Raw genomic sequence first — 27,998 nt, forward strand, 5'->3', positions numbered from 1 at the left:
GATAAACATATGCCCTGCTTGTCATTCAAAAAAGTAAGTTCACTCATGTCAATTCATAAGTAGGAATACTACTACCAAAGGAATAACTGTGCCACAAATGAACTGTTAATAAAATCCAAATCAGGGATAAACATATGCCTTGGACTGAATCTGTCAAAGAAGTTTATTTAGAGACACTGATGTTCACTTTGGTTATCCAAGGTGTAAAAATTAAATCCGACGGCATCATAAACACATGTTCTTGCATAGGTTCAACGTTTTTCACACTCCCATGTACTCCTAATGAAGGTTTTCATTCAATATATACATTAACATATACATACATATAATATTTTTTTTAAAAGTTACTATTAAAACTTGTCATAAAATGTTGTATGCATCCGTAAAATAGAAGGTAAAGTCAGATGAAATGTCCAGGGTTGGTTATTTCCTCTTAACGTCTGTTTGCCCAAGTAGCCAGTTTTAAGAATTGCTGTACCTTGGAACGAGAAAGATAGTCACATAGCAAATTTTCTTTGCTTGACAAACTCTAAAATAAATATTAAATTCTAGACAGGTTAACACCAGTTTCCTCAACAAAAACATAATGTGTTTATCCTTAGCTGTTTGCTTATTGATTACATGAACCAATGCTTGATTGTCAGTGTTAAACAAAATACATTTATTTGCAAGATATTTTGACCAAGTTTGAACAGCAAGTACTATAGGATACAATTCCAAAATAGCTATATTCTAGTATCTCGAATTACTTTCGAAATTTACTTAAAACCACTGACTACCAAGCACTGCAGAATATCCAGTAGCTCCTGATGCATCAGTATAAAACTTTATTTCAGTAGAATTTAACCACCTATCGGGCAAAAACATGGTAGATCCATTGTAATTTGAAAGAAAACTCAGCCAAACATTTAGACCTTCTTTAACTTCCGTAGTCAATCAAAGAGCTAGGTTCACTTTATGCATAAAATGGCCCTGTCATTATATCAATTGGTTGACTATCACCCTCTGTCCAATTTCATATACCAAAATAAAGTAGAGACTTAGTGCTTTCATTTCCTATAACAAAATTTATTTTTGAGAATCCAGGTATTGGAAAACAGACTTCGAGAAAATGCAATGTTCTTGAATTTTGCAGAAAACATGCATATTTAACTACCTTCAGCAAAGAATTAAAATATGAGCACAGCTCACGATCCAAAAATTAAAACATGTTTTGTGATCTTCAGAAACAATTCTTTCATTATGTAATTGCATATTTTGGATCAGAGGTTGTGCTCTATATGAAATATTGAAAAAATACCTCAACCTTTGGCCATTTTGAAGGGAATTTACAGGATATGGGGAAAATGACGCAATTTATGACGTCATAATGCATTGACTAGAGAGAAAATTACATCATGTTCAATAGATACACGGTCACCAAGGGTCCAAGTTATAAATGCTGCATTTTCACCCAAAACTGAGCAGTTTCGATTTTTCAGAAATTCTCAGGGCCAAAAAGGCCCTAAGTGGCTCTTGCTCTTTTATTGTATTGTTTTTAATTCCAAAGGTCAAGTCTATCAGTCTTCTAAGAAAAGACCTGCCGGACAACACTACATTACATGCAAAATTCAATAAACCTATCAATGACTGCAATTCCTTAAATGTCAACTTTTGTCGTTGCAAAATTGATTTAATTTTCATAACACACTTAAGGATCTTTTCTTCTGGAAGCCTAGATTCCGTTCCAACTGAACCCAATTCATATCCCAAGTAGGTTATGATCTGGCTGGGGCCACATATTTTTTTTTCAAGTGATATTGGGACCCCTGTATCCATCAACATATCCAGGAATGCCTTCAGTTGCTTAACATTTAGTATGTGATTTATTAACTGCTATAAAATCATCTAAAATATGGGACATGCAAGATGTTTTCAGTTTATTCTGAGCTATCCATTGTAATGCTGTTGAAAATCTTTCAAAAATTCTGCAGAAGAACGTAAACCAAATTCAAGCAGGAGTCCTCATAATATTTGTTATTCCACTTGAAACCAAGATACTTAAATTGTGATTGATGTATGTTGATTATACTAAAAGCCAATTTTATATCTGTTTTGTAGCAGTATGCATGGTTTCCATATTTTTAAATTAATTAAATAGCATCTGAAACAGATGAGTATTGAACAAATGACTCATCCCGTAGAATCCCGTCATGATGGACTTCTTTTCCAGATATGATAGATGATGAATCATTCTTTATTCCCCAGGTTCTTTCTTTTCAAATCAGGCTATTGGAGATCATTGTAAATCGGGTCTTGGTTTGATTTCAAAAAGGTCGCTAAACCCTCCCAGCCAAAATTCCCTTTTGTATCTTACGAGTTATAAGCTGTGGGTTTGGAAAGCAGAATTTAAATTCATTGATTCAATACCAGGGCATTCACCAATAAAACCGAAAGAAAACCCATTAGAAAAACCATTTATTAGATGTTTGGATTCATCTTCATCATAACCAGCTAACCATTCGGCCAATCTACTTACTTTTACTGGTTTCATCCCTTCGTTTGGAAGAGCTGGTAAATTCTGTGTTATTTTTGTTTGTTTGGTTGTAGAATTTTTTTGTGTCCTTGTGATAAAAGCTGTCTAAATTCTGCATCATAGTTTTTCCAATTACCTTTGGCATCAACAATATCTTTTACTGCCTCTAGATGCTTGGCTAATTTTGACTGCCGTTCAGGATACTGTATACAATAGATCGCTGCTTACCTGTTCCAAGCTGTAATCCAGTCATGTATAGAAGAAACACGAGTTGTTTTCGGCATCATTTTCAACTCGGTGAATGGTTAACTTCCCCTGAGTCTCACTATTCTCTACTTGCAAAGAGAACTTTCCCTTCTTTTGTTTTTCTTTGATAACAATTTAACAAAATCAATGCACTAATTAGACGAGATCTTGGCTTTGAATTGGTCAGACACAGGAGCTTCTATTGGCACTGCTGTGCTGACAAATCCTGTTTGTCCCTTACCTTTAATTAAAAATATTATATTTATTTTAAATAAATAAATATATATATAAATAAATAGATAAATATATAAATAAATATTGCAACCGGGTAAGGATCCGGAGAGTATCTTGATTATCAACAAAAACCAAAGTTAATATCAATTTCAGAACTCAACAAAAACCACATTTTCTATCAATATCAGAACTCAACAAAAACCACAGTTTACATCAATCTCAGAACTTGATTATTATATTAAACAAACAAACAAATATATATATATATATATATATATATATATATATATATATATATATATATATATATATATATATATATATATATATATATATATATAAGCACTAAAAACCAACAACACTGTATATCCTAAGCGTCGGATCTACTAAGTAGATACAAGGTCACGGATGGAAATTTATATAAAGCACTAAAAATGACCAACGACACGAACAATAATAATTGTCAAATTTTCGGGACAACCTGTCCCTTCCTCAGGACAAAGAAAAAAGTTAAGAAGTCATAGAAACAAAGGAAATAGAGAAGCAAAAACAACTAGCACTACTACTAAACTATCAAACACTAAATATTTACAATGTTACATGTTTAATTTTGAGTTTATAAACAGTTGTGAACAAAGAAATCCGGAGCGCTATGAATTGCGTCCGGTCTATCGGGTGTACTCTGGTGAAGTGTGATTTACATAATTGAACGAATTATTTATCGCTAATTAATTACGGCCAACAGTAAATCGTACATTGTCTTATTCTCTCAAAATAGCGTAACTCTACATGATAAAAAGAAATTATAGAAAGATAATATGGAAGGACAATTTTGAAATATGAATTTGGATATATTATAAATTTGGAAATCGGAAAAAAGAAATAAACAAAAATGTGAGCTGTAAATATTTGGGTAGGTTGTTCCAGGATTACTAATACGAATTAACGGTAAAGTTTACACTATATAGAGAGAATGAACTTGTTTGTTACAATTCGGGATTGGGTCTAGTTCACGTTCATCCTGGTGAAGTCATTAAGTTTGTTAATACCATTAGGGCGGAATGACTTCAGCCTGTGCATCCAGAACTTTTCCTTGCCTTTTCTCTGTGCGTCTGTCCATCTTGGATTATGGTCAATAACCACTACTGTCATGTCCTCCCATTTGTGACCTTCAAGGTTGAAATGTTCCCCAACGGGTTCATTGAGTTTTTTGGTCCTAATGGTAGAACGGTGATTATTGACTCTCCTGCGGAGATCTCCTGTTTCACCAACATACTGTAACTTTGCAGCTGATGAGATAAATGCAGTTGTCTGTTTGACAGGACAAATTCCCTAGTATTTTGAAGCTGCGGCCTGTAACGGGGCTGTTAAAACTGTCTGTGTCAGAGCTGTACTTACAGAGAAGACATCTTCTGTCAGAGCAAGTTTTAAAGCCCCCGTTAGGTAATGGATTGTCCAATCTGGTTCTTACTACCATGTCCTTCAGGTTCCTCGGGCGCCTGTATGCAGCCAATGGGGGCTCCTAAAAGACCTCTGCCATTCGTTTATTTGAGTGGAGAATTGGCAGATTCTTTTGAAGGATACCGCTGAGGTTCTTAAGGACGGGATGGTATGTGGTAACCAGAGGGACCCTGCCGCTATTGTCTTTTTCCTTGTAGCGTAATAGGTTTTGCCTGTCATGTCCCGCTATCTCATCAATAGCAGTTTGTACGCTGCGGGCATTGTAGCCTTCTCTTGCATAAGTGGGACTTAAGGAGACCGCTTTGTTCTTGATATAAGGCAGGGGATGAACAGATGCGCCGAATTCTGGTGGCTAGACCCTTAGGCACACCCTTAAATGTGTGTGGGGGATGACAGCTAGTTGGCATAAAATACAGATGGGAATCTGTGGGTTTCGTGTGGAGACTGAACTCGATTTCACCATCAGTCAGGGTAGATGTAGTATCTAGGAATATGTTTTTCGAATTAGATACGTCTACTGTAAATTTGATAGACTGATGAAAGGTGTTGGCGAACGAAATGAATGCCTCGAGGCTCTCGCGACCAGCCACCAGAATTTCTATGACTTCTTAACTTTTTTCTTTGTCCTGAGGAAGGGACAGGTTGTCAGGTTGTCCCGAAAATTTGACAATTATTATTGTTCGTGTCGTTGGTTATTTTTAGTGCTTATATATATATATATATATATATATATATATATATATATATATATATATATATATATATATATATATATATATATATATATATATATATATATATATATATCTATCTATCTATCTATCTTTATCGAAGCGGACTCTGTCTAATAGAAATTTCTTAATTGCCAAGAATAAATATAGCTTAGTGAAAGCAAATTAAATCATTAATATTATTAGTAGTTTAAAATGTATACATAATGGTAACAGTCAGTTCTACCATCGCTTCTATCATATCGACAAGTTTGATCTTTTTTTTTTTTTTTTTAAAAAATGTATGTTTAACTCTACAGCATCGAGTTGCACACGTATTAAAATTGTGTACAAAATAACAATGGAACTGAATAGCAATTATTTGTACTTTTCACGGCGTCCTAAAAGAAACTGAAAAGCGACGCTTTCTGAACAACCGAGACCATATTTTTCCAGCGCACGATTTCCATTGGGCATTTACAGAAAGTTTTCATTTCCAAGAATCACTTGCATCTGAATCTCCTAATTTGGCAACACCGAAACCTTCCAAAGATAATGCAAGCTCGATAACTCTTCCTATACGCAATGCATTCCAATGTACATAAAATTTTTAAAGTAAAACTTAAAATTCATATATATATGGAATCACTTTCTAGTTTGTTAAGTATGCCAGGTAATTAACGACACTTGGGAGCGTGAGATAATTTATGCATAAAAACCTGGCATACCCAACAAACAAGACAGTAATTCCTTAAGTATAAGCACAGGACAATAACAATCTGAAACCCACATACTACCCGCAATCTCAAAATGGCAAGTTTGGAGCCAAGAATAGAAATTCTCAGTTTTGAGCTGACGTGTCACTGATGGTTTGTGATTTGTTTCAGCTTGAACTATAGTGGGTCTTAATCCAAGAATTAATCTAGATTTTACATGACCTGATATGTGATAGGAGGACATATTAACCTAATTTTAGGAAATCATAAAGACCTACATCGAGTAATAAGACTTCTTGTGACGGTACATATTGTCGTTTTGTACATATTGTCGACGGCGACAATATGTACCGAGACGAGCCTTATTTTCCTCCTGCATAATGGATGACAAAATGTACAGTCAAGCACAAGTACATATTGTCGTCGGCGACAATATGTACAGTCAAGGTCGGCATATATTATCGTCGATATATTGTTTTGCTGAATATTTACTTGAGAAGAGAAGGGAAGAATGACAGACACACATACGCACGGAGGGAGACAGACAGCATTACTCACAATACTGTAGGGAGAAAAATTTTTGGTCAGAAAATTGTGTCCAGGATTGACGTACATCACTATGACATATATAGATACCGTAATTCTTGACATATCTGATAAATCAGCTATTCTTTTTTTCTTGTAACATATACTTGGAGACTGAATACAGGTACCGGTATGTTTTTTTATGTTCAGTAGTAATGATTATTTGGAAATTATTTTTTTCGTTATTCTTATATACGATCATGTGCCGATATAATATTATAAATATAATTTATTGTTAATAATGATATAAGAATAACGCAAAAAAAAAAAAAAAAAAAAAAAAAAAAAAAAAAAAAATTAGATCACCTGAACTGGAAGTGCAAGTGGGCTTTACTGATCACATTTTGTCCTACCGTCCGTCTGTCTGTAAACTATTCATAATTTTAGCTTCTTCTCAAGAACTACTGGGTTAATTTCAACCAAACTTGCCACTCTTGCATCCATGGATAAAGGGGATTCAAGTTTGTTCAAATGAAGAGGGAGTAGTGAAGAATAAGTGAAAAGAGTTTGACTTCTAAAAATCTTCTCAACATCCACTGTGTAAGAAAAGTTTAAACTTGTGTGAAAGCTTCATTAAAAATGTAGATTCAGTTTTATTCAGATCATGTCCCTCGGGGGATAGGTGAGGCTACAATAGATGATTTAAGTTTTTCGTAGAATATTTAGAAAAAAAATCTTTCAAAATGTTCTTTTCAAGAACTACTGGGTCAGAAGAGATGATACTTATGTGAAAGCTTCATAGCGTACGTTCAATTTTGATGTGCTGGCACAAAAAGGTCCCTCACTGCTCAATGATCCTGAGTGCCAAGTATAGGTCTAAATTTACAGCCCTCCACCGGAAAGTAGTGACCTCTCAATATGAATGAAAAATTCTCGAGAGGGACATTTTAACAACAAACAAACAAACAAAAACAAAATCAATTCTGTTCAAGTCAAGACCCCAGGGGTAATGTGGGGCCACAATGGGTGATCAAAGTTCTACATAGGAATAAACACAGAAAATCTTTAGAAATCTTCTCAAACATCAAAGACAAATGAAGCACCCCCCCCCCCTCCCTCGCTTGGTGGTTTGATTTTTTTTTTTGCTTTGGTAAATTCTGTTTGTTTAACTTGTATATATTTAGTCCACAGGTAAAATTTCATAATTAAATAATGAAAATAACATAAACAATAACACTGATGGACGACAATATGCGCAGTGAGGGAAGGTACACATTGTCGCCGGCAACAATATGAACAGGACGATAAAATGTACCGTCACAATCATGTTCATAAAATAGCATACGAGACACGTCAGTGTGATTCTCTCACCAATTAAATTCACAAAACTACCAAAAAACAACAAAAGACATCTTTAAACAGCAATATTTGTGGGGCGACAATATGTACAGTTAGAATGAGGCACATAATGTCGCCAGCGACAATATGTACATGTCATATGTATCTTTTCAGTCGGCGACAATATGTACCGATGAACAACAATATGTGCATGCAGTGATGGTAGGTACATATTGTCGCCGACGACAATATGTACAGAACGACAATATGTACCGTCACACTTCTCCCTAAAATTAGAACTTACTTCTTTCATTCCAAGATTTCTGTGAAAGGAGCAGTGACTGCAATGGAGGACTTTGTGTTGAAGAGAAAGGACAGAAAGTGTGTGAGTGTCCACCTGGCGCCGAGGGTAATCAATGTCAAAGTAAGTTTTACTTGAACAACATATTTATTTTCTCTGTGTTCAAATAAATGTGCGACATTTTAATGTATTGGATATTGTACAACAATAAAATTATAATTGAAGTGCTCAAAATTCGTATCGTCTGATAGGTAGTTTTTCTAAAAATATTCGACTCGAAGTCATACACGTATGTTACTTGGGAGACTTGTATAATTACGCTATTTCCTTTGGATATAGTCAATAAATAAAAGAAATCTCTTTGCGGGTGTGACAGTTCGGCATGGGATGCTTGCTCCTCCATGGCACCTGTTACCATGCACCTCTGATGCTTTTAGAGGTCCGTGTTTGCTCTGCTCCCGATTTGTATTGTTTCAATGGACTTTTGAGTTTGATTACTGTTTGATATCTCCATATTTCGATTCTAAAAAACTGAAAATATCTCATGGATATCTCGGGGAAAAACCCGCAACGTTAATGTAAAGCAGAAATAAAGAAACATGAAATATGTGATTTACAGCATTATTCAATCATAAGAATGTACGCTGTGTTTTTTTTAGTTTGACTGCAAATATAATTTTTTCAGTAACGACATCAACCAGTACAACCACTACAACCACGACAACTACTATGAGAAATCGATTAGGGGGACTGCTCTTGGCGGTGGGAGGGGGTATCGGTTTATTAGCCATCCTAGGAGCAGCAGCTGCATCTTCATCCGGATAACTTAAAACATGTTAAGACGTAACACAGAATTGTCATCGATGAAGGTGTATCGTTTGCATGTTGGAATTTTAAAATAAATCAAAAAAAAAATTTCTTTAAAATTTAGTGTCTGTATAAATGTTTCAGAAAATATCGATATGCATTTGACTTCACAACTGAACAGTTATCAATTGCAGCTGGACAAATTTTTCAACTAAAATAATAAATCTTGACAATAAAGTACAAACATGTTCTATTAACTTATTCTTCAATAAAAAATAAGATATATTAACGTATAAATAATATATGATATTTGCCATTGAATAGTGCATTATATATTCTGATTTTACATAACAGAGTATACAAACTTTGTAACCACAGTCTATGAAGTATTAATTTTTCACTTCAGCTCAGGATCTTTTTGATAACCCTAAAAAATGATGTCATGCAACGCCAAAACGATTCTTTCATGGGTGTTTCATGATTTTTTTGACAGTTAATTTATCATTTATAGACCAACATAAGCTCATCATACCCATTTTTTCTTATATGATATTTTTTAAGGGAAAATAGTAAAATAGTAAGACATTCTGAAGCTTAGACTTTGCATTGATGCACGATACAAATCTAATAAAACATTTCATGAAAGCGCCAGGTATACGTTTTTTTTTTTTTTTTTTTTTTTTTTTTTTTTTTTTAAATAACATTATGAGTTTTCAATGAATTAAAAAAATGTTAACAATTTTTTAAAAATTAAGTGAATTTAAAAATCATAGAAAAGAAATATATAATCATATTTTAAAAAAATTGAAATAAATTTAAAAAATGAAAAATTGCACCTTTTCAAAATATAATTGTCAGATTTTTCTTGTCTATACGTTAAATATTTCTTGAAGATCTTATCTGACTGTTCATGTTCATCACATTTCTACAATAGATTTAAAAGTATTACGGTTACTTTTTTCTCTGTTCTTGCCAGCTATCTGATTGGCTCAAATTATACAAACATGATCACATAATCAAGTATAAAATAATCTTATAAATTTGGAGTTTCTATTTTAAAGCTTCTAAAAATGCTTATAAACCTGGTGTTTCTAAAAATTGAAAACGTTCTTCTGTGAAGCAACAATAGTGATGATATCATAAAAGTCTTTATAATCTGAATGTTTTTTTAAAAACAGATACTTCTGCTGCGTGACTATGACGTCAAAATGACTATGGCATAACAATGACTTCGCATGTCTAATTGCATTTCAATTATCTAAAGTTTCGAAAGATAGGGGATCTAAGGTTAAAGTACACGAATGAATTTTTTCTTCAGAATCTCTTTGCTGAAGCAAACGTCTTTCTCACTATACATAAATGACATCTTTTTATCTATAAACTTAACGCCATCAAAATTTAGGATGATTCGGATTAATATACCGATCAAGTAATATATATATATATATATATATATATATATATATATATATATATATATATATATATATATATATATATATATATATATATATATATATATATACATATATGTAAACAGTTTATACACAATCCTACAGTATGTTGATATTCTTAATGGACTCTATACAATACAATATAATATACAAGAATTTTTTTCCTTTTCCATACTAAAAAATAACAGCACACAAATAAATTAATGATATCACTGTTCTTTGTCACAAGTTGGTCTGCAGTCATTTCTTCAATCTAAAAATATTTTTTTTTCTATTACGTCGCTAGTAATCTCAGCGAGATTCGTAGAGACTAAAAATTTTGGTCTGGTAGTCCCTACAAATCTCAGACTAGTGTCACATAATCTCATTCGGGAAATCGTCCCCGGACTTCGACCGCTTGTTTCGATTAATACGAGCTGAAATGAATTAGCTGTGGAATTCTGCGGTGTCTCTTGATTATTTGAATTTCTAGTATCTGTTGACGACACTATATTAGAAAAAGATATATTTTCGGAAAGGAAAAAATCCTCTTAATAAAAGTTTACATAAAAGAGAGTTTTTGAAGGCAGATACGAGGCCATAAAATTTGCAGTGTTTTTTACGGTTCTATATTTTAAAAAAAAGTCATTGCCTATTTATCTTGGACACAAAAACTACTGAACGGATGCTAATTTATCAAAGCTATAATTATAAAACTATGACAAACAAAAGTTACCCATATATTTCATTTGTATTTGAAAATTCGAATAAAATCTACTCTTTAAAAAGTGTAAGAAAAAAGCTACAAAAAAAAAAAAAAAAAAAAAAAAAAAACGTAAATGAAATATTAGGATTTTCTTCAGTTGATTTAATTAAGGTCAGTCTTCTCCTTCGTATTGCGCAATGAGTGGCGGGGTCAGTGAATATTAAGATATTAAGAGAAATAGAGGCTGAAAAATATTTTGCTATTCTGATCTTTTGTTTGTTTTTCCTTTTCGGGGACAGTATATTTCAAACAAAAAAGGAAGACTACTGTACCATTCTTGAAGTCTTTCAACCTTTTAGAAATAAGTAAATTACTGGAAATTTGGCAAAAACTGGGCATCCAAAGATAAAGTCTATTTCATAATCTTTCAGCATATGATTTATGTCGCACAATCCACATTACATGGCCAAATGTGATTCATCATTTCCTTTTTTATCATTTATTTTATGAAATGTTAGTTTTTGTTTAAAAAAAATATTGTGGGTTCAATTTTACTCTAGGTTAGCAAATTTTGATAAGTGATCACTGAGTGTATAAGAATTTAGTTATAAAGTCACAATTTCTAACTTCAAAAGACCACGATTTAATGACACTTTTTGGAGATACATATAACGTTTCAATAAGTCTTTACAAAAAAGCAGTTCTCAATAAAAAAAAAAAAGTCAAATGATTCACTAAATTTAATATAACATTTAGGGTAAAATGACACGTCTTAAGGATTAATTAATGAAAAAAATATTTAAACATGAGGATCCCATAATCCATTAATTGAATATATAAATCTGATCTGTCCATCATCCTCAAATATTTTTTTTTTATTTTAAATTTACAATTATGACTGTACACCACATAGTACATGTAAACATATAGCAAAAACAAACAAACAAACAAACATTGAAATGATTGAACTTTCATTTCTGGCATTCAGCGCATTTTTTTTTTCTTTAAACCTTATTTTATAAAAAAAAACTAATGTAGAAAATTTCATGCAATAAATTGATTAACAACTTCAATTAATACATGTCCTCATCATACTGCCACAAATAAAAGTTAACTTTTCAAATTAATACATATATTGTGAGAAATTGAAACAAACTTTCACAATATCCATATTAAACATTTTACAGATTCTCATATTATTTAATTTCATTTAATTCATTCATGCCAATGGCCGTGTGACGCAGTTATTAGAGTGTTTGCTCTAGAGTCAAGGAATAAGGAATCGATCCTTACGTCGCGGATTTGAATCCCACTGCGGGACGTAGAGTCCGGTTCTTCAGGATGAGGCCGTTAAACTGAGGTCCCGTGTCGTAGTAAGTGCTGACAAGAAAAAGTTCCCTCACTGCTCAATGGCCCTGAGTGCTGGGTATAGATGTAAAATTTGCAGCCCACCAATGGCAATGGTGGCGTCTCAATTTGAGTGAAAAATTCTGGAGAGGGACGTTTTGAAACAAAAAACAAAATCATTCATGCCACCGTCTATCAGTACTCACAGTACTTTGATTTTTTCTGCAACAGCTACAATATTAATTCTCGTACTAACAACCAAAGAAAGCATTTTATTGTTTAAATTAAATTATTGTTGAAAATTAAAGTATCTTCTGTTGTGCTCTTGTTTACTTTTGTAATGCAATATTACTGACCATTACAGTGATTACCATACCAACACAAGGATTTAACACCAACAGGCAAAACATGGATTAACCATAAACACTAGCAAATTATCCCTTATTGGAGATTTGATAATTTTAAAGCCCCAAGCCCGGATACGTTATAAAGGATTTTAAGGTTAACGCTGTAACACAATTTCAAATGTATTGCTTTTGACCATGACCTGAGAATGATTGTGCTCTAGAATGAAAAGAAATTAAACTCATATATGTTGTAACAATAAACATCATTTTGAATTCATTCCTTTCTATAACCTGTTAACGATTACTTCATCTCATCACCCAGTGATCTTTAATTTGAGATATACAGCATCCACATTGATTGAAAATCACGACATATGGCCGGGGAAAAGGAACATCTTAGTTCATATTCATACTTGCCAAGGGTTCATATGTAACTCTTCAGATACGATTTAAATATCTTAGTATTCAGTGACCTTCACATTTGAGTAAGTTTAATTCAATATGGCAACTATCATTTGGTCATAGACAAATTTGAATTCACAGTCGAGTAAGTACAAAAATTCCTACATGTATATTTTATTGTTGTATTGCATTGAAATATTAACGTTTTTAATATGATACCATATAATAAAATTCTATCAGCTTTTATGACGGGATTGTTGCAAGTTTATTTCGCAACTCGTCCTAATGAAAGAAAAAGACACTGACAAACTATAGAACTGGAGTACAAAGCATTGTTGCAAACAAATCAGGATGTTAAAGATATACACGCTATATAAACGCGATTTTTTATGTGAAACAAAATGATTAAACGATTTGAGAAACATGATGTGTAATAAAAAATATTATTTTCTGCAAAGTTTTACTAAATAAGTCGTTGTAATTACATAACAATTAAGCAAAATCTGCAATTGAGAATTCAGCCTTTTCATGAATATTGATGAAGGAAGTGCGTAAACAGTATATAAACACGCATGTCCGCGGGAAATCATAGACAACGAGGCACGTTGCATTTTGACTACGATTAAGGGTAAAAGGTTAATATCTGTCATTACAGAGTAGATGGTTAATACTGGTTGTTTTAAAAGATAAGTATCTTATTCTACTCATATTTCTTGTACAGGGTGTTTCAACAAACATGTCCCGACTTTTGATGTCTATATTTTTGCACAATAATGAAATATTTACAAAATTATAACTGTATTTTATAGCTCATTTTCCTGCAATACAATTGTGATATAAACAATATAAAATAACGTCATTATATTTTTTCCATTTAAGTTTTGATTACATCTTCAAAAATCAGGTTGTCAGGTTTTTTTTCTCCAAAAATGGATCTATGGATGTTTTGAACTGAACAGTACAAACGGAAAATCTCCAAAATAACCCAATACTAGTGCCTAAAATTTTGAAAAAAAAAGTACTGATATGAAAACCATCTTTCTAAGAAATAGGCTTTTCAAAGGATGTCAAAATATATGCCATACAGGACTTCAGAGACAAAATGAGGATGATGACTTTAAAACATTGCGGCTTTTTCGAACAAATAAAAAATGACGTTAAATTGAAAACTGCTGCTGATATTCAAACTTTAAAAATGTCTGTCTTTAAAAATATAATTGATTCAGCATTACTTCAAATTTCATATTGATAAAATTGTTTAGTTATGTGATTTTCATATTTGCAAAAAAAAATCTTACATTAATACTGTGTAACTTTATATTGAATCCGCAAAGTCGGGACATGTTTGCTGAAATACCCTGTATTTAAAAATTAATGAAATTTTCATAGATTCAAGAAGACAATATCACTAAGTGATGGTATGAATGAGATTAAATTTGACCGTTTTATTTTAGAAACAAGGTCAGGTCAAGGTCATAATCTTTTTATTGGCTAATCCGGATTTCCTCTGTTTTTCTTAATTTTTTTTAGGATATATTAGTTATTTTTATATACTTCTTATATTTAAATATTTCTTATTTTTACATATGGTAAAGAAGTCATATAAATATACAAAATGATACAAAAACAAAAATCTTTTACCGTTTAGCAAGAGAGAAAAAAACACTTTTTACTGATTTTTTGCTCAAATCTGTTTTAAGGTTGGAGGCTTTCAAAAGCTAACAATATTGTAGATTGTTTAGAAAATCATTTTTATTTGCTATGTTTTAAAACTTTAGGGCATTATTATTAAGTTACATATCAAAACTTCTTCAAGTCTTTGATTGTTTAAAAAAATTAATTACATGTTATGTTCTGTAAGTGATTTTGATAGGCAGAAAAGGAGATATTTTCTTACGCCACAGTTGCGCCAAAAATATAGTCCCTTATGGATGTTTAACTCAGTTTACCATTTCTATTTAAAATTGTACAATTATGATGAGTAAAGAAACATATGATCTTTTAAATACATTACAGCTAAGTTTATAAGACATACAAGCAAATATACTTGGACTATTTCGTCTAGTCAGAAACCAGACAAGAATCCCTCCTCAAGCATTAGAGTGTGCCATCAATGTCAAAAGCTATTTGTATACCAAACGGCCTACCTCGTTTTCTTGACGCCATTTTTGTTTATCAATCTAAAAGTAGCGACGGTGTCACATGACGCATGAATTTAAATAGAGGCATTACTGTCCTAGTAGGAAAATAAATAATTATAATTTGAGATCTTTATAACGCGTTCATTTTCAATTGTGTAATTTACAGTATTTTTGTAACTTTATTTGGTAAACAAAATAAATAAATTTCCAACTTAATTTTTAACTGACGCAAGTTATAGCGATAGCGTGTATATCTTTAACCGTTTCTTTATATATATTATCTTTTATATATTATCTTTTCTTTTATTACGTCATAAAAGAATGCCTGAAATATTTTTACATAATAAGAATAATAAAATCAAATTATATTAGGAATCCAGAGAATGTTGTCATTGGAGCATCACCTTGGGTATGATACCCAGCCCCGGAGTAACATTTAACCCAAACTTGATCTCCTTTTTGAAGTTTTAAAACTACCAAGTTCGGTCCTGCCGAGTATGTTTGATGAAAGGAAGCACTATATGCCATTGTTGTGACTTTAGCAGAGCCATTTAGCACTATATATGTAAATACGTAATGATTCGAATAAGATTGGACGTTGGCAAAGAAAACAAAGTGTCCGTCGACAGGAGATGTGAAGACACCAGTACTTGAGTCGTACCCTCCTCCTATGTTGTAGACGATCCTATCGAACACCAGTGTACCGCTGTTCCAGGAGCTGCTGGTTGACGTTACACCTGCCGTAAAGGCTACTTTTTGTGTGATATCTACAAGGTTCAATTAGCTTTAAATCAAATTTTCCTATAAGTCGATAATGAAATTAAGATTATTAAGACAACAACAGCCCCCACCCCACCCCCCAAAAAACAGCATCATATTAAATAGATTTATGTTCATATAGATGACTTAAAAACAGTTAAATATTAATGATACAGAGATGAAATTTAGCAAGAAATTATAATAATGTTATAAAGTTTGTGCTTGAATTTGGAAAGATTTGTATATAAATGGCAAAAGATTGCATGTTTAAACCGCAGAAAATCTACGACTTTTTTTATGTTTTAGGAATTTATTATTTACATTTATGTCATTTCTATTAAAAACCAGTGAAAAAGAATAATATTGTAAATCCATGCTGATGCATCAATTTTTTTGTGTGTGTTTTATTTATCCTTAAATACAAAGAGAAGCTCTCTTTAAGGAATCAGAACACATTTGAATCCTATCATCAAAGATTTTATATCCTTTTCACACCTTTAACGAAAAAAACGTAATGTAAAAAATAAAAAAAAGCCGGACCCCAGTGGAGGATATCGTATTTTAAATGGATCATGAGAGGAAGTTGTATTCTATCAGTTGTTAAAAGTCTGCATTTTCTCTGTCTAGGTGTCATAAAAAGTCTTTCGCGCATACTTATTCGCAGGATGACCCCAGAGCCGTGACCTTTAGACACTGCAAGACAGATCCCGATTTTCATTCTGTAGAATATTTTACATACTGTTTTCTTGATGCAGAGTTTTTATTGATAGAGTGGTTTACATTTTTATTGACTTTTTTTTCGTACAATGCCATTCAGGCCACATACATGCACTTGACGCTACATATTTTTCTTAAAACGTTAAAACAATTTACCTGATAAATCAGGCATGAGTTTCATTTAAAAACAAAAAAACTATCAAATGCATATGCTTCAGATTAACATTCTTCAAAATGAAGAAGAGATACATGTATATATTAATATTATTAAGAATTAAGAATCAACACTGCTGTCTGTGGTTTTCATATGAATCGAAGTAAAGTAAAATGACCCCAGATCAAAGAAAATAAAGCTTGTAAAGTCTGACTTTAATATAGATAGAACTTTCTAAGAATAATAAAAAAGAAATACAAACTGTTTATTCGCGCAGAGACTTCCCTTATTTGATCGTCATAACTTCTGAATAGTGTTGTATTTAGTTCCTCCGTCTTAGAATGAACGTCTAGCAGTGATAAGCTGATATACCGCATTTGAACCTTTAAATCTTCCAAGTTTTTTTATTGCAACACAGAGTTGTTGCGTTACGTTTTTGTCATATACTTCATTTTCAACCAGACCATTCACTACTTCATTAAGTCGCTGAGTTAAGTTTTTATTCTGCTTGTCACATTTTTCCAAATTACCCTCCGCTTTATTCAGTCGCAGAGTTAGATTTTTGTCGTAAACCTCGTTTGCGGATAATGTTTGAACTATTTGTTTTGAGCTTCTCAAATAGGTCATTAATTCATCATTAGAAGGTAGCTTAGACGAATTTTGTTGATTCATCTCAACTTCCAAAACGAATAATCTGTTTTGAAGCGACTTATTTTCTTCGTCAAGAACGGTACATTTTCGACTCAATATTCGAATAGTTGATTTATCCATGTCGGTTTGTTTCTTGAGATTTTGTACCTCAGCTGTCAGTTTCTGAAGCATTGTCATTATTTTTGTGGCTTCGACATTGTGCCCCTCTAAACCATGAATCGTATTGCTTATATTTGAATTTCCATGCATTAACAATCCAGACACTCCTTCAATATTAAATGAAAACAGAGAAACTGTAATGACAAATAGTTTTGGGATACGCATTTTAAAACCGTGTTTTTTACGTAAACGATGTCATATAAGCAGTTTTCGAACCACTCTTCTTCTCCCAGTATTTTGTATTTCATTTAATTCAACTTATATACTCTCCCAGTACTTCGTATTTCATCTAATTCAATTAATATACTCTTGTCCAGAAATGGATAGAATATGTCTATAGACGAAGATTACACGTGTTTGTTCTTTAAACAATATTGTGTTGTTTATCTACGTGAGATAAAAATTCCCTTTCAATTTGAAAATATAAAAGATAATCTCCATTGCTTTATCTGATTGTAAATAAATTAACGAGTGGACTGGAATTGCTAAATGTGTGTAAATAATGAAAACCTGCTGTACACAGAGGAACCTAATACTTATTTGCGGAGAAATATGCATTGATTTCAGATCTGGACAATATTTTAAACGAAGGAAATCGAAATTAAACAAATGAGGTGTTAAATTGACTATCAATAAATCAAACAAAGGGAGAGTTTATTTGATTATATCACTATTTTCCATAAACGATCGCAAATGTTTTCAGCATTTACCTCTCTGTGTGCTACGAAATAAGTTGAAAAATTATTGGAAATTTCAGATTGACCACCATTTATGTAGTGCAGGGTTCTTCATCATTTGTAGATTCTTGTTATTAAAATTTTTGTTTGTAAGGTTAACTGTTACAGCTTTTTAAAGAACTTCAATTCTACATGCGGCAATCCAACTTATATTCTAAGTTCCCTTTCAAAGGATGAAATTCTTCAAAAGCATGTTTTAGTTTTAAATACATTTAACATTGAAGTCAAAGGAAATGATTTGATATACCTTACATATACTGGATTCTAAAACTTCATAAAAATCCTTAAAAACAAAGATACATTGTAGGGTACAGTAAATATTCAACCAAACCCCTATATTTTAATTTACCCCTCACAAACATAAACTGCTGTGAAGGAGAAATTTCAGACGTATTGTGCGTCAACATTTTCGGGAAATAAATCAAATGTCGATTCTCAGAAACTCCGAAGAACTAGTACAATTGGTAAATTGTTTAATCACAATTTCTTTTTCCTCCAAGATCAATAACAACAGAAAGTAATACTTTTCAACACTCTATACGACGAATTAAAAACAAGCTATTGACATCATAGTTGACAGTTTCTTTAATGGAACTCCGACATTTGCATATCTTGTGATTGATCATCGACAAGAGTAATTTGGTAAAAATCATTTTGATTCTAGTATTCTTCCTAAGAATTCTGAAGATAAAATTAAATAGATACTGGAGGTCCTCATCGACAAAATCTGTATAGTGTTTGGAGACCAGTTCATTCAATAATCTGTTGAAGTTCCTCTGGATACTAACCGTTCTCCTTTATTAGCCAACCTGTTTAAATTATATTCTTATGAAGCAGAATTTACTCAGAATTTCTACATAAGAAGAAGAAAACACTTTATGTTACCAACAAAATATATTTTGATGTATTGTCTACTTTTTATAAGAAAATAAGCATAGTTATTTTCATATGTCGGATCGATATACACATTTAGTACATGTAACCCTAAAAACTCAAAAAAAAAAAAAAAAAAAAAAAAAAAAAAAAAAAAAAAAAAAAAAAAAAACCTATTTCACACTTGAATATTTAAATGACTATAGACGATTATGGCCAATATGCAAACTTCGAGATTGTAACTCTCCAACGATAGTGACGCAAAAAAGTATCCATATCAGCATGGGGGTAGGACAGGGTGTTGATGTATACAAACCTGCATAAACAAATGAACGATGGCTAAGGCTTTTAAAAGCCATTTAATGTTATAGAAAGATGATAATGTCAAGCCTTGATGACTTTGATGATTTTTATGTGCTCTGCTATACATGTTTACAAAATCTACTTTAAAATAAAATACTTGAAAAAAAAAACAAAAAAAACCCAACAAAAACTGTCATAGTCTTTGTGGAAAAGACGCCTCCTTGACTGTACAAATCTTTTCTAAAAAGTTATGGGCTCTTAAAAATGATTATAAGGGAAAGAGTCGGTGTGTCATTCAGAATGCCGACGTGCAATGAGCAGATGCTTGTGTATTTATTAGAGATCCATATCTCTTCCCTCGTCCGATTTCTTATCCACTGATCATTTCTTTTGTTCCGAGGTAGAAAAAAATTGACGCCTTTACTTTAATTCGATAAGTTTCGAGTTGCAATCAGTTATGTTAGACCGGCATATCGATGATGTAACGTATCCATAATAAATAACTGTCCCACCTGCCAGTTTCTTCAGCTTCCCTGGTCATCTTCCACTATTACTGGTCTTTATGTCTTCTAAGTGATTCGGTACGGAGGAGCATGTTCCGAGCATGACCAAATTTTAAAGCTGGACAGGCTTCTGACAAATACATGTAATTTGATGTTACAGGACTTTCATTAGTTATTTAAATCTTAATTAAGTCTTTACAAGGGCATTGTTTGCAAATACAACCTTTTTTTTTTGTCTGGGATGTTTCCTGCCAATTGTTACCCAAATTTTGTCTCGTGCGACAAAGACTATACAGTTGGTAAAAACTCATTAACCATCTTTATATTTTTGCAACTTGTATCTTAGAATTCAAAAATACGAACGTTCAGAATGCAATGAGAAATAAATTTCAATATAGGACAAACTGAATCCCATCTTATGCCTGAAACTGAAACCTAGGGGACATGAATATATAACTTTTGATGACTAGTTGCTCTTACAATCTTGCAAACAATGACTGCTAGATGTCCATGAGTAATGAAAAAGATTTTCAAAGATAAAATGTATTTTATATTTCATAGATAACCATAAAAGCCCCGTCTTAGAACCTAAACCAATGGTCCAGGGGGCCATATATAAAGAACAAGGAACGGTTTCAATACAAATCTGGCCCTGTATTTTTCTTAAATGTGAAATTGATGCAAGAAATTAAAACTCAGGCTCTCTGAATCGTTGAAATTCCATGCAGTATGATCATACATTTGACCTCCTAAATGCTATTTGTGACGTCATAAACTTGTGTATTTACCTGTATTTTCCTAAAAAATTTCCGGAGGACATCAATTTCAATGGATTTCTTTTTCAGGTAATATAGAACACATGCATCGCCCACAAAGATTTTGAGATATGTGCTTTTTCAAAGAATTTTACACAAAATATAAGAAAATTATAATGGTCGACGGCTGTGAACATTATTTTCTTACAGAAAATAATCCTTAAAATTGGTCATTTTGAGGCTTTTTCTGATTACATGTATAACAGAGAAATGTATCAAATTTCCAGAATTATCTTCCTTCATGCTTTATTCTTTCATGATTTATCACAGTCATATACTCAATTAATATTTAAGCTAGGTTCAAAAGTGTTTGAAAATATTAAAATTTTAAGGCAGAATAAAGCCCAAACCGTACCTTCTTCTTTCACAACTTTGTTAGAGGACTGAGTGATAATTATAAATATGCAAATAGTTTGTATGCTAAAGGTCTATGGGTACATATTTTGAAATGTGTAATGTCTTTTCATATTATATAATCAATAATTATTTCTCTTCTGAATACCGGACTCACGAGTCATGAATTTGAAAAGCTTGGGGGGGGGGGGGGGGAAGTTAACTATATATAAGTAATCGTAATCAAGCATTCAAAGTTTGCCTTCTATATATCCATTGTTTAAAGGGGCTTAGATAAAGATTTGGAGTTAATGTTCTCTAAAAATTCTGAAGGACTTAAGAGTCCTGAAATAAAGCAGTAGATTTAAGTTTTATAAAACTTTTATTTTCTCGATTTAAATCAGTCTTAGAGCGTGTTTGGGGGCCTACTTTTTGCAGAATATAGCAAATTTGAATCTGTTGTTATACTTTTGCCTGTCCTCAAAATAATTACCGGAGAAATATTGACATTAGTGTAATTATTGTAAACTAATACCATACACATATTCGAATTTAGAGAGAGAGAGAGAGAGAGAGAGAGAGAGAGAGAGAGAGAGAGAGAGAGAGAGAGAGAGATGTCGACATAATGCTAATCGATAATCCTGCCTCCTATTAATATTGATTAGGTAATCTAAAACAGGGCAAAAAAGGGATACCTAGAAAAAATAGAGATAGGATTAGGGGTCCAGGAGGAGTAAGCGTCCCCTGTCGACCTGTCACACCCGCTGTGAGCCCTACGTATTGATCAGGTAGAAGGAGTACTCCTTTGTCAAAATCAGTATAAAACCAACGACCTAACAAATGTAATGAACATGAAAGACAAAATACGACAACCTTAATCTAAAGAATTCCCCCTTTAAGGTTCTCTTAACAATTTCAACAACAATAAACACAACTGTCATAAGAAAACCAACCTTTTAATATAACGAAGGATTAAGGTGTGATATTTTTTGATATACTACGTACTCTAACATTTTGCAAAAAAAAGTTTTTTGTATTTGAACACGTTGGGTGTGTCTTGAGAAAATTAATGGCAAATTAAAACAAGCCTTACCTCTTAAAACCCTGTAAAAATAACCTTGAATATATAATCATGTAGGCGCGGATCCAGGAATTTTTCCAAGGGGGCCCTCCCCAGTGCAAAACATTATCAGCCAAGAAATTCCTTATGAAGCAAAAAAAAAAAAAAAAAAACAAAAAAAAAAAAAACAAAAAAAAACAAAAAAAAAAAAAAAAAAACGTAACAAACCATTTCCCAAACGTGAAAAAAATCCAATCTCCTGATGGTGGTGGTGGGGTCAAGTTGCTTCAGTATATACTTTTAATAACTCTGCAAATCCAGGGGAGGGGAAAGGGAGCCAGGACCCCCGACCCCTCTCTCGATCTGAGCATGCAATCACGAAATCTTCTCTACTTACTTGCTACCCACATATCAAATTATAAAGCATTCTTGTTGTATATAATATTTAAAAGGTTTAAGACAAAATTAAAGTTGCAGGCAAATTAAAGGGAAAAAAAATAATTTTTTTTAAAGCGGCATTAAAATCAATTCCTATCAGTATTTTCAGTACTCTGATTAAACCAATTTGAAATTCATATATAATTACATACATACATTTTGTTTGAAATATATATATGACTATCTGATACCCCAAACTTATTACTACTTTACTAATCTAGAGTCTGTATTTAAGGATGTGCAAGAAACTTAACATCGATATTCTATTTTAAGCTTTAGGCGAGTAGAAAGTATCGTTTAGTTCCTATATCCAGAGAATATTTTTCTTCCCCTTTCTGACTTTTACACATACTAAACAATGCTTTGCTTGGAATAGTGGTTGGAATGACACTGAACAAAAATATATATACTATTTTCATACAGATTTTAATATTTGATAAATACATTTACCACTTTGACACATTTTTCGAAATAGAAGTATTAAACACCACTAAGGATTGTCAATAAATTTCAAAATTTCATCTATTGCAGACTGGTTTGTGTCACAATCGTAGCAAGAATTATTATAATACAGCATATTTACATAGCCATCTATTTCCTCTCTTTTAAGTTGAATGTTGGAAAACGATGGAGGCGGATTGTTTTCGTCATGAAAATGTACGATGACCACCAAAATTCTTTTACCTGAAAAAAAGAATCAAGATGTTGAGTTATTTGACTAATTCATAGCCTTCTGATTGAGATCCAACATCGTAGAAATCATACTGCGTTTCATTCACCTGTCACCTTTCAGTTAAGCATAACATTTATTCTTTCCTACATTTGACCAGAAATAGATTGAGAACTTCCAAACTGTTAGAGTTAGTTTTAAAACATTATGTTCTTTTACACTATACCTTTCAGGTAAATAAAACATGTAGATCGATATCTTCCAATTTTATACAATTAGCTATGAAAATTACATTCACCTGTATGCCAACTTCTAGGTGAATATAGCATTCCATTTATTATTATTATTATTTTTTACATTGCACAAAACATTAATCAAGAAATTCCGAATAACACATCTAGTTATGTTTATTTTATTCTTGCTTCTCTCACTGCTTTCAGCTAGGACAAACAAATGTTAACAATCAAGGAAGATGGCAAGACTTGCTTAAAGGTTTTTTTTTATCATTTATTAATTGAATCGGATACTAAAACAATTCTTACTTTTTTCAGTAGAAACGGTGATTTAACAATTCTCAGAGTACAGTGTTCACCTCGCCTTTCGGAATCGGTGAATATTGTACTCATCAGGTAACCAAATCATAGTATTCACCTCATAAACAACAATAATTGTATAATATTAGAATTAAAAAAAGAACCATATTGAAATCGTGCCTGTAAGTTGTAATATGTTTTGCAATATATTCGAAAACAAGTTCACAGATTCAAGTACATTCTTCAATTTGTCATATCGGGATTGAAATGGTTGTTAGTCAAATTGGTATAAAAAGGAATAAAATAGCCTAGCTCTTCAAAACCGTTTACAACACTTGATGAAATGGAAATGCATTACTAAGAAACAAACGTTTGCGTAATTATTAGAGAAAAATTACACTGTCAGATTGTAACACATACATGTATCTAGTATATAGTGTAATCTTCAACAATACGGAATTATGATAATATACAGAGTATGTGTTTGTTGTTTATTAGGTGATTACCAATTCGCCGCTTAAGTTGCAATTTTCTAATGTGCTCCCAGATTGGTTATCATACAGAACAGACACTTACACTTTGTATTTACATAACTCCTAACTGATCCAATATAATCGATAGGCTTGTACATGTACCTCATAGAATTCATAAAATTAAATAGTCAAAATAATTTAAAGCTTTTTGTTTATCGCCTTTTTCAACTTGCCCCCTCTTATTTTTTGTAAGAAAGAGATCCCAGAAACAGTGAATTAAATGCTAGGGTATAACCTTGTCTTTTTCATAGTATATTTAAACAAGAGGCCCAAAGGGCCTTAACGGTCACCTGAGTATAATTCATCAATTTAGAGGATCCATAGAATAATAAAACTGATAGCTGAAGCTCTGTTGCCCAAAAGCAAGAGAAGTAGGAAGATCAGGATCAACAAAATAATTAGTATAACTTTCAGAATCAACTCATAAATTAAGTTCTAATCTGTCCCCCACTTATCACTATCACCATGTTGACTATTTACAAGCTTCTAGTGATCCTGTACTACTTGTAAACCCATATATAACCTTTCAGATTGACCTCTGTTGGTCTTTGAAGAACATTTAATAAGATAAGTTATTTTTGTCTCATTTTTATTTATCTATTATTTACAGGTCCAACTTATTAAAATTAACAAAGTACTTTTTGTATTATACAATAAAAATTCTTGCATAATTATCTTATTCTATTAACCTTTCAAATACATTATTTACAGTGATTAATAATCAAAGGTAACACGTGCGATGAGATTGTCAATCGCATACTCGCAGACCTTTCCGGCGAGCTCGGAAAAACACTTTGTTTTGCTGCGAAGTAACGATTGTTGTATAACAATTTCGTTATTTAATAAAAAAGAAAAAAAAAAAACCCACACACACACACACACAATAATTAATGATTTACATTCTCTCTTAGAAATAAATGTACGACAATTAACGAACAATAATCATGAAAGTAATATTATTGGTGAAAAGATTTATCATTATCAATCGAAGATTGACCTATATTTTTCCGTGAAAAAGACTGAGGAGGCAGCTAACGTATTCTTTTAATTTGCATTTCTGGGGAAAAGGTGATTTTCTTAAAAACTTTTAGCGTTTATTTTGTTTTCTTTCACATTTTACATACATATCATTATTCTAAACATTTGTTGTAATGTTGTATCTACTGGTCATGAATGGAACTATATTTTTTCAGAGCACTTGTGTGAAGAGTACCTGACTTTAGTATTATATCTTGAATAGATAGTATGTACTGATCGAATACATTAAAAATACCCTTGCTTATTAAAACCTTTACTCAATTTGCCCCTGATATGCCCAGAAGCAGAGAAGAATTTCACAGGTACAATGAATTTTCCCTCATCATCATAATTATACACTTCAAACAATTAACACATTTCCACTATATTATCAAAAGCACCCCCCACCCCTCCCCCTTTATGCCAGAACCCCTGTCCCTGGGACCACAAGTTTTAAAAATTCTGTTAGAAGCTCCCTTGTTCATCATATCTATGCAATTTGTTTATCTCCTCAACACTAAGGAGAAGACAGGATTAATCAATAGAATTAGTGCAGTTTCAGTATATTATTATCAATAGAGCCCCACCCTTACACCAGAATATCTGACCCAGGGGCCAAGAAACTCACAATTCTGGAAGAAGCACTCTTGCTCATCATAACTATACATGTACACTTAGTTTCTTTGCTTTATAACCAGAAGCAGAAAAGAAATTTTTCAAAGATATGCTTTTCCACTATATAATCAATAGAGCCCCCCCACCCCCCTTTCCACCAGAAATCCCAACCTTGGGGCCATATATTTTACAATTTTGGAAGAGGCATCCTTGCCTATCAAAATCAGATAAGAAGATTTTCAAAGAATTAATGTATTTTCACTATATAATCAACAGAGCTCCACCCTAACACAGAACCACTAACCCAAGGGCCTTGAAATTCACAATTTTGGAAGAGACATCCTCGCTCATCATAACTATGCACTCAGTTTGTTTAATACCCAGAAGCAGAGAAGAAGATTTTTAAGAATTAATGCATTTTCACAATAAAATCAATAGAGCCCTGCCTTAACACCAGAACCCCTGACCCAGGGGCCATGAAATTCACAATTTTGGAAGAGACATCCTTGCTTATCATAACTATGTACTCAGTTAGTTTGTTTAATACCCAGGAGCAGAGGAGAAGATTTTCAAAGAATTAATGCATTTTCACTATATAATCAATAGAGACCCTTCCTAACACCAGAACCCCCTGACCCAGGGGCTAAGAAATTCACAATTCTGGAAAAGACCCACTTTCTCATCATAACTATGCATTTGGTTTCATTTTTGAATACCCAGGAGCAGAGGAGAAGATTTTTAAGGAATAATGCATCATCACTTTATAATCAACGGAGCCCCACCCTAGCACCAGAACCCCTGACCCTGGGGTCATGAATTTCACAATTTAGGTAGAGGGCTCAATGCTTATTACAATCATTTCAACAGTTTGACTGCTTGATGTCCAGGAGTAAAGAAGATTTTTAAAGATTGCATTAATTTTGATGGTTGTGGCCCCATTCATCAGGGCTCGGGAGGGGAGGGGAAGCCACGAATTTCACAATTTTTGTTCTCCTTCACCCATGGGTGCTATATGCCAAAATTGGTTGAAATTGGTTCTCTTGTTCCAGAGGAGAAGCTGAAAATGTACAAAAGTTTACGACCGACGAACTGCACACGACGACGGCCGAAAAGAGATAGGAATAGGTCACCTGAGTAACTCAGGTGACTTAAAAATCGGCAAGTATAAATATTTCAGAATAAGTTCAATGCAGAATTGTACAAAAAAAGTGAGCTCACCTGTCAACTCAAGATCCTTTAACACAGAGTCTACGTTGTGGTTGATTCTAGAGAGCTTAAAGGTTGCCACAAGACATTTCTTCTTATCAGACTTTTTCTTCCACAACACATGATATTCAGGACAATTTCGTTTAATGCAATCACTTATTGGTTCTTCCAAGAATTGATTAGATTCCGTACTTAACACTACAATTTCCTTTTTATCTGAAAATTTATCAAATGATTATGATGTACATTTTAAGTAGATAGTAAAATCATAGCTAGAGTAATTGCATATACACTGGCTTATACACTAGCTTCCCTTTCTTGAAAAAAAACCCAACTTACTAATATCTTCTGATGAAAAATATTTTTTGTAAAATCACTTCCCATGTTTAAGTCAATAAACATTTAAAAATAAATAAATAAAAAATAAATAAATAAAAAATTAATTAATCAAAAAAAAAAAAAAACACTTCAGTCTTCAACTCATAAATGTCATATAAATATCATCTGATTTTACGCAGAAAATATTTGTAAAAATTAATTTACCTATTCCACATACGTCTATGGGTTTTTCAATGGTTTCTACAGGTTTTTGAATGATTTCTGTCTCTAAAATGCAAATATCTTGTTTGAGATCATGACATTGTAAAACATATTCATACACAGCATTGATATGGAAAATATTCATCCAGTTGT

At 32.4% G+C, this 27,998-nt stretch overlaps 4 protein-coding genes across 4 annotated transcripts in view; 1 reads left to right on the top strand and 3 right to left on the bottom strand.

Annotated features, from left to right (window-relative positions):
* The window catches only part of LOC133201629 (neurogenic locus notch homolog protein 3-like), a 29,484-nt gene extending 20,556 nt beyond the window's left edge, over positions 1-8,928 (top strand). Inside the window, exons 4-5 of the mRNA XM_061337419.1 lie at positions 8,065-8,169; positions 8,732-8,928. Coding sequence (XP_061193403.1) covers positions 8,065-8,169; positions 8,732-8,871 — 245 coding nt within the window. The 3' untranslated portion in view covers positions 8,872-8,928. The remainder of the gene's footprint in view (positions 1-8,064; positions 8,170-8,731) is intronic.
* The window catches only part of LOC133201776 (synaptic vesicle glycoprotein 2C-like), a 378,785-nt gene that overhangs the window by 62,928 nt on the left and 287,859 nt on the right, over positions 1-27,998 (bottom strand). The window lies entirely within an intron of this gene.
* LOC133201851 (complement C1q tumor necrosis factor-related protein 3-like) lies at positions 15,573-17,255 on the bottom strand. The gene is made up of 2 exons (XM_061337654.1): positions 17,122-17,255; positions 15,573-15,996 (listed from the first exon to the last, which is right to left on the bottom strand). The coding sequence occupies exons 1-2, from the start codon at positions 17,234-17,236 to the stop codon at positions 15,593-15,595; spliced, it is 519 nt and encodes a 172-aa protein (XP_061193638.1). The 5' UTR covers positions 17,237-17,255; the 3' UTR covers positions 15,573-15,592.
* Positions 23,222-27,990, bottom strand: LOC133201630 (uncharacterized). The gene is made up of 3 exons (XM_061337420.1): positions 27,849-27,990; positions 27,318-27,521; positions 23,222-23,415 (listed from the first exon to the last, which is right to left on the bottom strand). The coding sequence occupies exons 1-3, from the start codon at positions 27,988-27,990 to the stop codon at positions 23,222-23,224; spliced, it is 540 nt and encodes a 179-aa protein (XP_061193404.1).

This window comes from Saccostrea echinata, unplaced genomic scaffold (genome assembly GCF_033153115.1).
Source record: "Saccostrea echinata isolate AGI-Se365-2 ecotype Australia unplaced genomic scaffold, CSIRO_AGI_Sech_v1 ptg000045l, whole genome shotgun sequence".
NCBI classification, from domain to species: domain Eukaryota; kingdom Metazoa; phylum Mollusca; class Bivalvia; order Ostreida; family Ostreidae; genus Saccostrea; species Saccostrea echinata.